Source organism: Vulpes vulpes, chromosome 9 (genome assembly GCF_048418805.1).
Source record: "Vulpes vulpes isolate BD-2025 chromosome 9, VulVul3, whole genome shotgun sequence".
Taxonomy (NCBI): domain Eukaryota; kingdom Metazoa; phylum Chordata; class Mammalia; order Carnivora; family Canidae; genus Vulpes; species Vulpes vulpes.
In genome coordinates this window covers 86,026,980-86,040,133 of record NC_132788.1, presented here as the reverse complement: position 1 = coordinate 86,040,133, position 13,154 = coordinate 86,026,980, and the positions used below count along the sequence as shown (strand labels likewise).

The 13,154-nt window shown below is 36.1% G+C and overlaps 1 protein-coding gene across 1 annotated transcript in view; it reads right to left on the bottom strand.

Moving 5' to 3' along the window:
- DNAH12 (dynein axonemal heavy chain 12) overlaps positions 1-13,154 on the bottom strand; it is a 214,828-nt gene that overhangs the window by 181,490 nt on the left and 20,184 nt on the right. The window contains exons 10-13 of the mRNA XM_025984090.2: positions 12,700-12,856; positions 11,952-12,043; positions 11,068-11,246; positions 8,604-8,739 (exon numbers count right to left, since the gene is read on the bottom strand). Of these exons, the coding sequence (XP_025839875.2) occupies positions 8,604-8,739; positions 11,068-11,246; positions 11,952-12,043; positions 12,700-12,856 (564 nt within the window). The remainder of the gene's footprint in view (positions 1-8,603; positions 8,740-11,067; positions 11,247-11,951; positions 12,044-12,699; positions 12,857-13,154) is intronic.

Here is a 13,154-nt window from a genome sequence, read left to right as displayed (position 1 = left end):
GAATGGGAGGACATGTTCTACCAAGTAACAAGACTTATTATTGCTAGAATCAGACCTATAAATACAGAGAACAAACTGATGGTTGCCAGAGGGAAGGAAATGAAGGGTTAGGTCAAATAGGTGAAGAGGATTGGGAGATACAGACTTCCAATTATGGAATGAATAAATCATGGGAGTAACAGGTACAGCACAGGGAATACAGTTAATGATATTGTAAGAGTTATATGATGACAGGTGGTAGCTACACTGTGGTGAGCGTAGCATAATGTATAGAGATGTTGGATACTATGTTGTACATCTAAAACTAAAGTAAATTTGGTGTCAATTATACTCAAATACAGTCTCTGATAAATACATAATTGCTCATCTATGTGGATGTGGATGCTCATCTATGTGGAAAAATAAACAGGTTGCTTTTCTCTGGGTGTGTCAGCAAAATGGCCATTGTCTGTCTTGTGTGAAATATGAATTGGCAAGTAAGGCCAACATTCAGGCCTAGAGCAAGATGAGATGATGAAAAATCTTTGCAGCTGATTTGGCCTGTGGTTCCCAGTGCTGAGCAACAAGGAAAGGAGCCACCAATTGAGCGTCAGGATATTATATCTGATTAAGAGAGAAGAGATGAAGGAGTACCTGTAGCTCAAGGGCCTGCCCTGGAATCTAATCAGGAGGAACTGACTCTTCCTGAGACTGGGAAAGAGCATGGAGACAGTCCTGATGTCAAAGGGAAGAGACTTGTCAAAAGGAATAGACTTGCAAATCTAGAGTCCCTTAAGATGCTGGAAGCAGGCGAAGGGAAACCCCAGGATTGAACAAAAACAAGCTGAAACCATGTAGACTGTTCTTGTGTTCAAAATTTGTTAAAATTCTCTCAATAAAGTTTTCCAGTTTTGTCCAAAAAATAATAATTAGGTTGAACCTCACATCATTCACAAAAATAAGATTCTAGGAAGACTGAAAACCTAAACCTGAAAGGGAAAACTACACAAGTCTAAAAAAGGATATAAGAAAAAATCATCATGACCCCAGGTAGGAAAGGATTTCTTAAACAAGACACAGAAAGCACTAGCTATAAAAGGAAACATTGGGGGCACCTGAGTGGTTCAGTCAGTTAAGCGTCAGACTCTTGATTTCAGCTCAGGTCATGATCTCAGGGTTGTGAGATCGAGCCCTACCTTAAGCAGCATGGAGCCTGTTTAAGATTCTCTCCCTCTACTTCTGCCTCTCTCCTTCACCTCTCTCTCTCTCTCTCTCTCTCTCTCTCTCTCTCTCTTTCTCCCTTCCTCCCTCCCTCCCTCCCTCTTTAAAAAAAAAAGAGGGGGGAACATTGCCCATTTGACTGCATTACAACAAGAACTTCTCTTCATCAAAAAATACCATTAAAAAGTTAGAATAAATTAGAGTAAAAGAAAAAGGATACTTACCAATAATATCTCCAAAACTACAAGTGAAACAGCACACTTAAAATTTTTTGTTATGTATATTTTATCACAATTGAAAAAAAAAAACTATCATAGACCAATAAGAAAAAGAGGGTAACTGGGTGGTTCAGTTAGTTAAGTGTCTGCCTTTGGCTCAGGACATGATCCCAGGGTTCTGGGATCCAGCCCTGCATCAGGCTCTCTGCTCAGTGAGGAGTCAGCTCCCCTCTCTCTACTTCTCCCCCTGCTCATGCTCTCTCAATCTCTCTCTCTCTCAAATAAATAAATAAAATCTTTTTAAAAAATAAAAAAAGACACAAAACCCCAAAGAAAAATAGGCAAAACCATGTAAAAGCATTTCACCAAAGAGGAATTCCGAATGGTCAATAAGCATATGAAAAGTATTCAAACTCATTCCATGAGGCCAGCATTACCTTGATCCCAAAATCAGAAAAAGACTCTACCAACAAGGAGAATTACAAACCAATATCCCTGATGAACATGGATGCCAAAATTCTCACCAAGGTACTAGCTAATAGGATCCAACAGTATATTAAAAGGATTATTCACCAAGACTAAGTGGGATTTATTCCTGGACTGCAAGTCTTTCAACATCTGCAAATCTGGTGATATATCACATTAATAAAGGAAAGGATAAGAACTGGGAAGCCTGGGTGGTTCAGTGGTTGAGTATCTGTCTTTGGCTCAGGGCCTGATCCCAGAGTCCCAGGATCGAGTCCCACATCGGGCTTCCTGCATGGAGCCTGCTTCTCCCTCTGCCTATGTCTCTGCCTCTCTCTGTCTCTCTCCAGAATAAATAAATAAAATATATTTCAAAAAAAAAGAAGAAAGAAAGGACAAGAACTATATGATCCTTTCAGCTGATACAGAAAAAGAATTTGACAGTCTTCACAATTTAAGGATAGAGGGCACATACCTTAATATCATAAAAGCCATATACAAAAAGCCCACAGTGAATATCATTCTCAATGGGGAAAAACTGAGAGCTTTTCCCCAAAGGTTAGGAACATAGCAGGGATGTCCACTCTCTCCCCTGTTGTTCAATAGTACTAGAAGTCCTAGGCTCAGCAATCAGACAACAAAAGGAAATAAAAGGCATCCAAACTGGCAAAGAAAAAGTCAAACTCTTACTCTTTGCAGATAACATGATACTCTATGTAGAAAACCCAAGACTCCCCCCCAAAATTGCTAGGACTCATACAGCAATTCAGCAAAGTGGCAGGATATAAAATCAAGGCACAGATATCAGTTGCATTTCTATACCCTGAGACAGAAGAAAGAGAACTTCAGGAGTCAATCCCATTTACACACAATTGCACCAAAAACCTTAAGAAACCTAAGAATAAACCTAACCAATGAAGTAAAGGATTTGTACTCAGAAAACTGTAGCACACTCATGAAAGAAATTGAGGAAGACACAAAGAAATGGAAAAGGTTCCATGTTCATGTATTGGAAGAACTAATAAAATATCTATGCTACCTAGAGCAATCTATACATTCAATGTAATCCCTATCAAAATATCATTGACTTTTTTCACAGAGCTGGAACAAACAATCCTAAAATTTGTATGGAACCAGAAAAGACCCTGAATAGCCAAAGGAATATTGAAGGAGAAAAACAATACTGGTGGCATCACATTTCCAGACTTCAAGCTGTATTACAAAGCTATAATCATCAAGACAGTGCGGTACTGGCACAAAAACAAACAGATCAACGGAACAGAATAGAGAATACAGAAATGGACTCTCAACATTATGCCCAACTAATCTTTGACAAAGCAGGAAAGACCATCCAATGGAAAAAAGACCATCTCTTCCACAAATGGTGTTGGGAATATTGGACAGCCACATGCAGAAGAATGACACTGAACCATTTCCTCATACCATATACAAAAATAGACTCAAAATGGGGATCCCTGGGTGGCGCAGCGGTTTGGCGCCTGCCTTTGACCCGGGGCGCGATCCTGGAGACCCGGGATCGAATCCCACGTCAGGCTCCCGGTGCATGGAGCCTGCTTCTCCCTCTGCCTATGTCTCTGCCTCTCTCTCTCTCTCTCTCTCTCTCTCTCTCTCTGTGTGTGTGTGTGTGTGTGTGTGTGTGTGTGTGACTATAATAAATAAATAAAAATTTAAAAAAATTAAAAAAAAAACAACAACAAAAAAAATAGACTCAAAATGGATAAAAGACCTATATGTGAGAGAGGAATCCATCAAAATCCTAGAAGATAACAGAGGCAGCAACCTCTGTGACCTTGGACACAGCAACTTCTTGCTAGATGTGTCTCCAAAGGCAAGGGAAACAAAGGCAAAAAATGAAATACTGGGAGTTCATCAAGATAAGAAGCTTTTGCATAGCAAAGGAAACAGGAGACAAAACCAAAAGAAAACCAACAGAATGGGAGAAGATATTTGGAAAAGTCTTATCAGATAAAGGGCTAGTATCCAAAATCTATAAAGAACTAATCAAACTCACCACCCAAAGAACAAATTATCCAATCAAGAAATGGGCAGAAGACATGAACAGATATTTCTCCAAAGAAGACATAAAAATGGCCAATAGACACATGAACAAATATTCCACATCACTCAGCATCAGGGAAATGTAAATCAAAACCACAATGAGATACCACCTCATACCAGTCAAATGGCTAAAATGAACAAGTCAGGAAATGACAGATGTTGGCGAGGACTCAGAGAAAGGAGAACCTTCCTATACTGTTGGTAAGAATGCAAATTGGTGTAGCCACTCTGGAAAATGGTCTTCAAAAAGTTTAAAATAAAGCTACCATACAACCCAGCAATTGCACTACTAGGTTTTTTACCCCAAAGATACAGATGTAGTGATCTAAAGGGGCACCTGCACCACAATGTTCACAGCAGCAATGTCCACAATGGCAAGATGGCAAGAGCCCAGATGTCCATTGACAGATGAATGGATATATATATATATATATATATATATATATATATATATACACACACACACACACACACATATATATATACACACACATACACACATACATATATGTATGTGTATGTATATATGTGTATGTATATATACATATACATGTATGTATATATGTATATGTATATGTGTGTGTGTATGTATATATGTATATGTATATATACATGTATATATGTATATGTATATATACATGTATATATGTGTGTATGTATATATATACACACATACACACATATATATAATATTTATTATATATCTAAATAACATATATATCTATATCAATGTATATATATATATTTATATGTATATATATGTGTATGTATATATGTACATGTATATGTATATATGTATATGTATATATACATGTATATATATGTGTGTGTAAATATATACACACACAGTACTAGAAGTACTATTATATATATAAGTACATATATATATATTGATGAAATACTACTCAACCATAAAAAATGAAACCTTGCCATTTGCAATAATATAGATGGAACTAGGTGCTATTATGATAAGTGAAATAAGCCAATCAGAGAAAGACAATTATCATATGGTCTCACTCATATGTGGAATTTAAGAAACAAAACAGAGGATCATAGGGGCAGAAAGGGGAAAAATAAAAAAACAAGATGAAATCATAGAGACAAACTGTAAAAGACTCTTAATCATAGGAAGGAAACTAAGCGTTGCTGGAAGGGAGGTGGGTGGGAGGATGGGGTAACTGGGTGATGGACATTGAGGAGGGCACGTGATGTAATGAGCACTGGATATTATATAAAACTGATGAATCACTTGCATTTCTGAAGACTTCAAATAGGTGTTATTCATTTCCCCACTTGTTAACATGGGAATATCTGAGGTATCTGTTAATTTGAAATACCCCAATAGTCATATACTATTTTTTCATAATATAATCATAATACTTGTAGTTTAATGGGGAAATATGACATACAGTGTTCAAATGCAAAACGGAACATATGAGATTCCAAATGAAACAAGAAATCTTTCAGCTCAGAAGAAGTCTGTGTTGAGGTCAATCACAGCCTGGATCTTATGATTAGTCCTTCTGTGTGGGGGAGCATTTGTGAAGACATTGGACATATTGTTAATGACAAACTTTGAGGCGTGGCTACCAATATACTTCTCTAAATATTATTTATAGAAATAAAAAGCAGGGGATCCCTGGGTGGCTCAGCGGTTTCGCACCTGCCTTTGGCCCAGGATGCGATCCTGGAGTCCCGGGATCGGGTGCCGCGTCGGGCTCCCGGCATGGAGCCTGCTTCTCTCTCTGCCTGTGTCTCTGCCTCTCTCTCTCTATGTCAATCATAAATAAATAAAAATAAATCTTTAAAATAAATAAATAAATAAAAAGCAATGAAGAAAAAAAGACGGATGAATCACTGAACTCCACCTCTAAAACTAATAATTATGTTAATTAATTGAATTTAAATTTTTAAAAAATTGGAGGCATCTTAAAAGTAAATTAAAAAAATAAATTAAGAAATGAAAAAAAAAAAAAGAAAACTGGAGGCATCTTAAATATCCAACAGTGAATGGTTAAATAGTTTACTTATTCTTGACACATCTAAACCTGTAAATTTAAATATTCAAAAATACATTTTTATGTTTCATATTTGTTTCAATCTTAAGTCAAACATGTTTACAATAAAATCCTTTTTTTCATTTTGATGTAATCTTAAGTCAAAAATATGATACTCAATTTTCTTTTTTTTTTAAGATTTTATTTATTTATTCATGAGAGACACAGAGAGAGAGAGAGAGAGAGAGAGGCAGAGACACAGGCAGAGGGAGAAGCAGGCTCCATGTAGGGAGCCTGATGCACAACTCAATCCCGGGACTCCAGGATCACGCTCTGAGCCAAAGGCAGGCGCTAAAACCGCTGAGCCACCCAGGAATCCCTCAGTTTTCTATTAAGTAGGAACATGTTTCATGTTTTTGGTCAGCTTACTGTTTTTCTGTACCTCCTACTTCTCTACTGTCATTGTTACTTTTGTAATAAAAAATTATTTTTAAAAAGCATATGAAAAGTATTCAAATTCATTTTTCTTCAGGAAAATGCAAATTAAAAATACAATGATTTCCACCTAACAGAACAACAATTATTCTTTTTTCTTTAAAGTTTTTATTTAAATTCCATTTAGCTAGCAGACAGTGTAATATTACTTTAGGTGAACAATATAGTGATTCAACACTTCCATACATCACCCAGTGCTCATCACAACAAGTGTACTCCTTAATCTCCATCACCTATTTCCCTCACCACCCCCAACCCACCTCCCTCCTTAGTAACCATCAGTTTGTTGTCTATAGTTAAGACAACAGCCTGGCAAATTTAAAATATCTCACAAGAGCAAGCATAAGTAAGGGTGTAAAATAGTAGGACTCATACACTTCTGGTAGGAGTATAAAATTGAAACTATTTTTTTAAGATTTTATTTATTTATTCATAGAGACACAGAGAGAGAGGCAGAGACACAGGCAGAGGGAGAAGCAGGCTCCATGCAGAGAGCCGGACCTGGGACTGGATCCAGGGTCTCCAGGATCACGCCCTGGGCTGCAGGTGGCGCTAAACCACTGCGCCACCGGGGCTGCCTGAAACTATTTTTTTTTTTTAAGATATTATTTATTTATTCATGAGAGACACACAGAGAGAGAGGCAGAGACATAGGCAGAGGGAGAAGCAGGCTCCATGCAGGAAGCCCAATGTGGGACTCAATCCCAGGACTCCAAGATCAGGCCCTGAGCCAAAGCAGATGCTCAACGCTGAGCCACCCAGGCGACCTGAAACTACTTTTTTTTTTTTTTTTTTTTTTTTTTTATGATAGTCACAGAGAGAGAGAGAGGCAGAGACAAAGGCAGAGGGAGAAGCAGGCTCCATGCACCGGGAGCCCGACGTGGGATTCGATCCCGGGTCTCCAGGATCGTGCCCTGGGCCAAAGGCAAGGCGCTAAACCACTGCGCCACCCAGGGATCCCTGAAACTACTTTAGAAAAGAGTTTTGCCTTAGCTAGTAAAGGTGAAAATAAATATGTTATAATATCTAGGAGAAATGCATGAATATATAAACCAGGATACATGTACAGTAATGTTCCCAGCAGTATTGCTATTAATAGCAAAAGTAGAAACAAACCAAATATCCAGAACAATAAAACTAAAATAACAAGTTATTGTATGGTTATATAATAGTAAGTATAAGACAGCAATGAAAATGAAGCTAAGAAACAATGGCATGGCATTACTAACATAATGTTGGCAAGATGCAAAAGAATAGAAACAGTATGACTCTATATAAAGATCTAAATGAGACAAAAATTAATTATATTGATTAGGAATGCATATTTTGACAGTAAAACTATAAAGAAGTTGCAAGGAAGCAATTATCACAAAAGTCAGGATAGTGTACACATCCAGGAAAAAGAGGCAACTATGATGAGCTTCTAATGTGTTGGCAAGGTTCCGTTTCTTCCCTGGGTGATAATTATGGGGTGTTTACTTTATAACATTTTAAACTGCACAATTTATGTTTTATTCAATTTGGGGTATGTGTGTTATATTTCACATTTTCAAACAATGAATTAGAGTACAATATAGGTGAATGGGTATACAATCTTGCGCTTGGGAAGGCATAAGTATACTATTAAATGTAAATTATAAAAGAAAGAAAAAATTTTAAGCTCATGTTGTTTGAGGATGCACACATAGTTGGTGGCACAAAAGAATAAAAAAGTGTGATTACTGTGGAAACCAAGGGAAACTTCTAGGGCAGAGAGGGAGAGAAGCAGTTATGATCAGAAAGTCACTCACAGAGGGCTTCAGAGGTCCAGGCAATATCCTATTTCTTAACTTAGTCATGGCATTATAGGTGGGTACTTTTTTTTTTTTTAAGATTTTTATTTATTCTTGAGACACACACACACACACACAGGCAGAGACACAGGAAGAGGAAGCAGGCTCCATGCAGGGAGCCTGATCCGGGACTCTATCTGGGGTCTCCAGGATCACACCCTGGGCAGATGACAGCGCTAAACCACTGAGCCATACAGGCTGCCCAGGTGGGTACTTTATAACTCAGTTTAACTATGTTTTACATATTTTCAATATGTTTATCATATTTCACAATAAAAAGAAACTAATTTAAAACATACAAATTAAAAGATTCTTACCTTGATCCGTAAAGCCAACTCTTGAATCCCTATAGTCCGGGATTTCTCTACATAAGCTATCAGATCCATCATCTCTTCTGTTGTTCCAGGGACTTTTAATGCATGCTCCTTAATTGCTTCAAAATCACTGCAAATACTGACATAATACTCTGCTTTACTATGGCTATGGTAATTAATGCTATATCATACTCAATACGTGTGTGTTATATTATGATTATTGTAAAATATGAACTGTGATATCCTTAAAATATTAAGACACTAGTCTTAAAACATTTAAGGACAATTTATCTGTTATAACTCAGCATACATCTTATATCTACAAAATCTACAAAATTGAGGTAACATTTTCATGTGGAAATTAAGACGTACTAAAAAAATTTTTTCTACAAATCTCTTTAACTCTTGAACTACCCAGTTAAGCAGTGTGATATAGAGCATACTTAGAATGGCAAGCAGGCCAATATGAATACAAAGAAGGGGACATAAAATGAGGCTGGAGAGGTAAGCAAAACTGAGATCACATAGAGCTTGATTGTTTATTCTTGATTATCAAAAATTTAGGAGGAATTCATTAAAGTGGATAATGACAAAAAGACAGGTGATCCTGTGGAGACACTTATTCTTGCTAGAGCAGAATCTAAGTCCCTTGGGAAAGACATTACAGCAAAAGACAAGGAGGCAAACAAAATGATTGAGAGCAAGGTGGCCCAAGCAGATGTTAAACCAAATTGTGAGCAATCAAATTGCTCTTTAATGATTATTATTCATTTATTTAATAACTTTTACTTTACTTAGTGGCACACATTTCCTCCTTTTGGTGTTATCTAGGTCAAGTGTGGAATTTAAATAGAAAACAAAGAATGAACTAGATAACTTTTCAGCTGCTCTTATGTCATGGGTTTATAGTAAGAGTTATTTTGTTGGAAGTAATAGAATTTTCCAGAAAAGTCATGTATACTGCAAAAAATAAATAACAAAAAACTGTCATGTTAAACATAAATCATTTTTTGATTATGGCATCGTCATTGCTCTTATTCAATGAGATTGTTAGAAATGAATGCCATGCCATCTTTGATATCTTTTTGTGTAGTAGTATATTTTTGTACAAAGTATGCCTGATAATACTTGACTTTTTGACAGTCATGTATTTTCTGTTCATTTAAAAATATTTATTGATATGATAGCTCCCTTAATTGGGCACTTATTCTATGCCAAGTATGGTGCCAGATACTTTACAAATGTTATCTGTAATCTGACACTAGTCCTACAAGGAAGGTATTATTTTTCACACCTGACACAGCAGGTGAGGCTCAAAGAAATTAAGTGATTTGCCTAGAGTCATAGAACTAGTTCATTGAAGAGTCAGTATTCAAATCCAAGTCTTTCTGATTCCAAAGCACATGATTTTCTCACATTGCTTCTGGGAAAATAAACACACTAGCTAACATTGATTGAGTACCATATTCCCAGCACTGTGCTGGTGCTTTATATATATATTAGTTTTAATCTTTACAAAGTTTACAAGCTAAGATTCCTTGGGGCCCAGACAGATAACAAATAAGTTAAATGAGTTGGATGATGAATTGCATGAGCAGTGGGTGAACAAATGAAAGGACATATTCCCTGTGTAAAACGAAAACTGCTTCTCAGCTCCATTTACCACTGAAGGCCCAACGTGGTACAGTCTTCCCACTTTTTCAAGAAAAGTAGGAGATCTGGAGAGAGAGAGAGAGAGAGAGAGTGTGTGTGTGTGTGTGTGTGTGTATGTTATGTGTAAAATCTCCTAATTTTGAAATGTTGATAGTCAATTCAAAATGTACTTAAACCAAAAAAAAAAAAATGTACTTAAACAAAATAAAATACAGCATGAGACAAATAAAAATATCTGCATGACATATTCAGACAACAGGACACTGGTTTGTGAATCTAATTTTACAGCCACTCTGCAAAGTAGGTACTGCTGTCTCTATTTTACAGATAACGAAAATAAGCAGGTGACACAAGTAAATACTGGGGTCAGGAACAATACCAGATGTTTCCAATATCATTGAAAGTCTAATCTCTCCATTTTCATGCAACCTGTATCCAAACACTGTTTTATTTCAATTTCTTTTTAAAAAAAAAATCCTGGGTTGCCTCAAAACAACTCTCAAACTGTATCAAACAAACACATAAAAACCAGACCATTGGGACTACAAAGGATATTCCTTAAGAGGCAACTATGAAGAGAAAGTTGTAAACACTTATATTTTAATCTTTTTTTAATTTAAAGCTTATGTATTTTATTTAAGTAATTAATCTCAACATCCAACGTGGAGCTCAAATTCATGATCCCGACATGAAGAGTCAAGGCTCTTTCCAAATGAGCCAGCCACGCATTCCTCTTACTTCAACCAAGAATTATTATTAGCAAAATATTTCTTTTTACTCTATAATTCTGAGTTTAGCAATTACTTCTACTTACCATTCATTTTCTTTTCTATGTTTTGAAGCTATGTTGTTTAGTAATATATTTGCAAAGTTTTTTGCTTTGTTTGTTAGGCCTGTCTTCAAATCTTCACAATCCAAACGCACCATAGGGTAATGAACCCACTGAGGCAAAAGCATTATTTCCGAGGCAAGATTGAAAAATCTTCCTATAAGCTTAAAATTTTTTAAAAAAGCATTTACAATTCAGATCCAAGTATATCACTTGCATAGCTAAAAACCTTCAAAACAAAGTACAAACTCTTGAGCAAAGATACTCTAAAATTATCCCACATGTCTACCTTCATATTCTAAATCTGCTATGTACTGCATCCCTGTTACCTAGTATTCAGCTTTTGGGTTCATTTGATAGTCTCTGAACACCCCTAAGCCCTTTTGGTCTTTGTTCATGTTACAGTCCCTGTCTTCTCCACTATAGACTTCTACTTCAAAGCCTCGCTCACTTCTCACTTCTTCAAGAACTCTTCACCAATCTTCCAAAGCAGAAGCAATCATTCCCACTTCTGTGCTTCCACAATACTTTGTTTACACCTCCATTCCAGTACTTATCTCCATATGTCATTATTGTTACTCATTTGTCTGGCTTGCAGGCCAAACATCAGCTCCTGAGGGCAATGTGTATGTATTATTCATCTTTCCACCACCAAAATCTTGTTAGGTGTCTGAATGTAATTGTTGAAGCAATGAATGAATACATGAATGACTAAAGAAATTATTTGGTTAATCTGTAAGTTTACTATAATGATATTCTGAATAAGAAATTCTATTAACTTTAATTGAAGCACTTACCTTCCAGGAAAAAAAGCCCTAATTAAAAAAAGAAAGTCAAAGGCATTAATGTAGAACAGAATTACCACTTACATCTGTGTATTCATCAAAAGTATGATCTTCTGCCTGAAAAGTCTCTATCAGCTCAACTGCGGTCCCATCAAGAAGCCAATTGTATTTTTCAACTGAAAATTAATAATCTAATGTAAATCTCAGTAATAAGACCCATTCAAAAAGATAAAGCACTTTTTGATATGGTCATGGAACGGAGTAGACTATTCAATTAAATATTATTAATAGAGAACTAACATACACTACTAGGAAAAGAATAAAATAGACCTAAGCAAGCAAACCAGGTTGAACATTGGCATTTTAAAATAAAGACAAGAGTGTATATATAATGACCTTACAATAATTTGGAGGTGCAGACAAACCAGTTAATAGAAGGTTTTGATTAAGAGAATGTCAAATAACTATCTCCTGACCCCATACACACTTAGAGACTGTAAAACTGAGCTGCAGTCTCTTCAAAACTATCTTTAAAACTATATTAATTTAAAACTTGTTTTAGCTTTCTCCTTATTCCAACATCTCTTCTCTCTACCTTTTGGCTTTATTACTCTGCTCCTGTTAACATTTACACTTTGGACTAGACAACAGAATTCAAACTTCCTGGGTTCATGCTTTGATTCTGCCAAAAGCCATGCCAATGCTCACTTCTGGCTCTTTCTGCTTTTTCATGACAGCCCCAGACAATCAAATATTTGACCAATTTCCAGTAAAAATAAAAACGGTATTCTTTTATGATAAAAGGGTGTAATATTATATTTGTGATATATACCGTATGTCTCATAATGTTTTCTTGCACCTTCTAAGTTATAATGTACTGCCAACTTCAGTGTCGTAAGAGCCCATTGTAACACACGTTCAGGAAGTTGTGTGTCAAGATTTACGGATGGTGAAGCTCCTGATAGCCAAGAGGGAACTGTTTGGACATTCTAACAAAAATTAAAATGATAATTTATGAAATAAATATCTGTGCAATTGGTCTATACATAGATCTTATAATTTTAAACATTCATTTCAGATTTCAGTGCCCCCCCCCACCAAAAAAAGACAACTTGATTCAAAATAATGATTTAAAATTGTATAGTTTGGGGTGCATGGCTGGCTCAGTTGGTAGAGCATGTGACTCTTGATCTCAGGTGTTGGGAGTTCCAGCCCCACATTGGATTACTTAAAAATAAATCTCAAAAAATAAAATAAAATAAAATTGTATAGTTTGTAGTCTAGTAT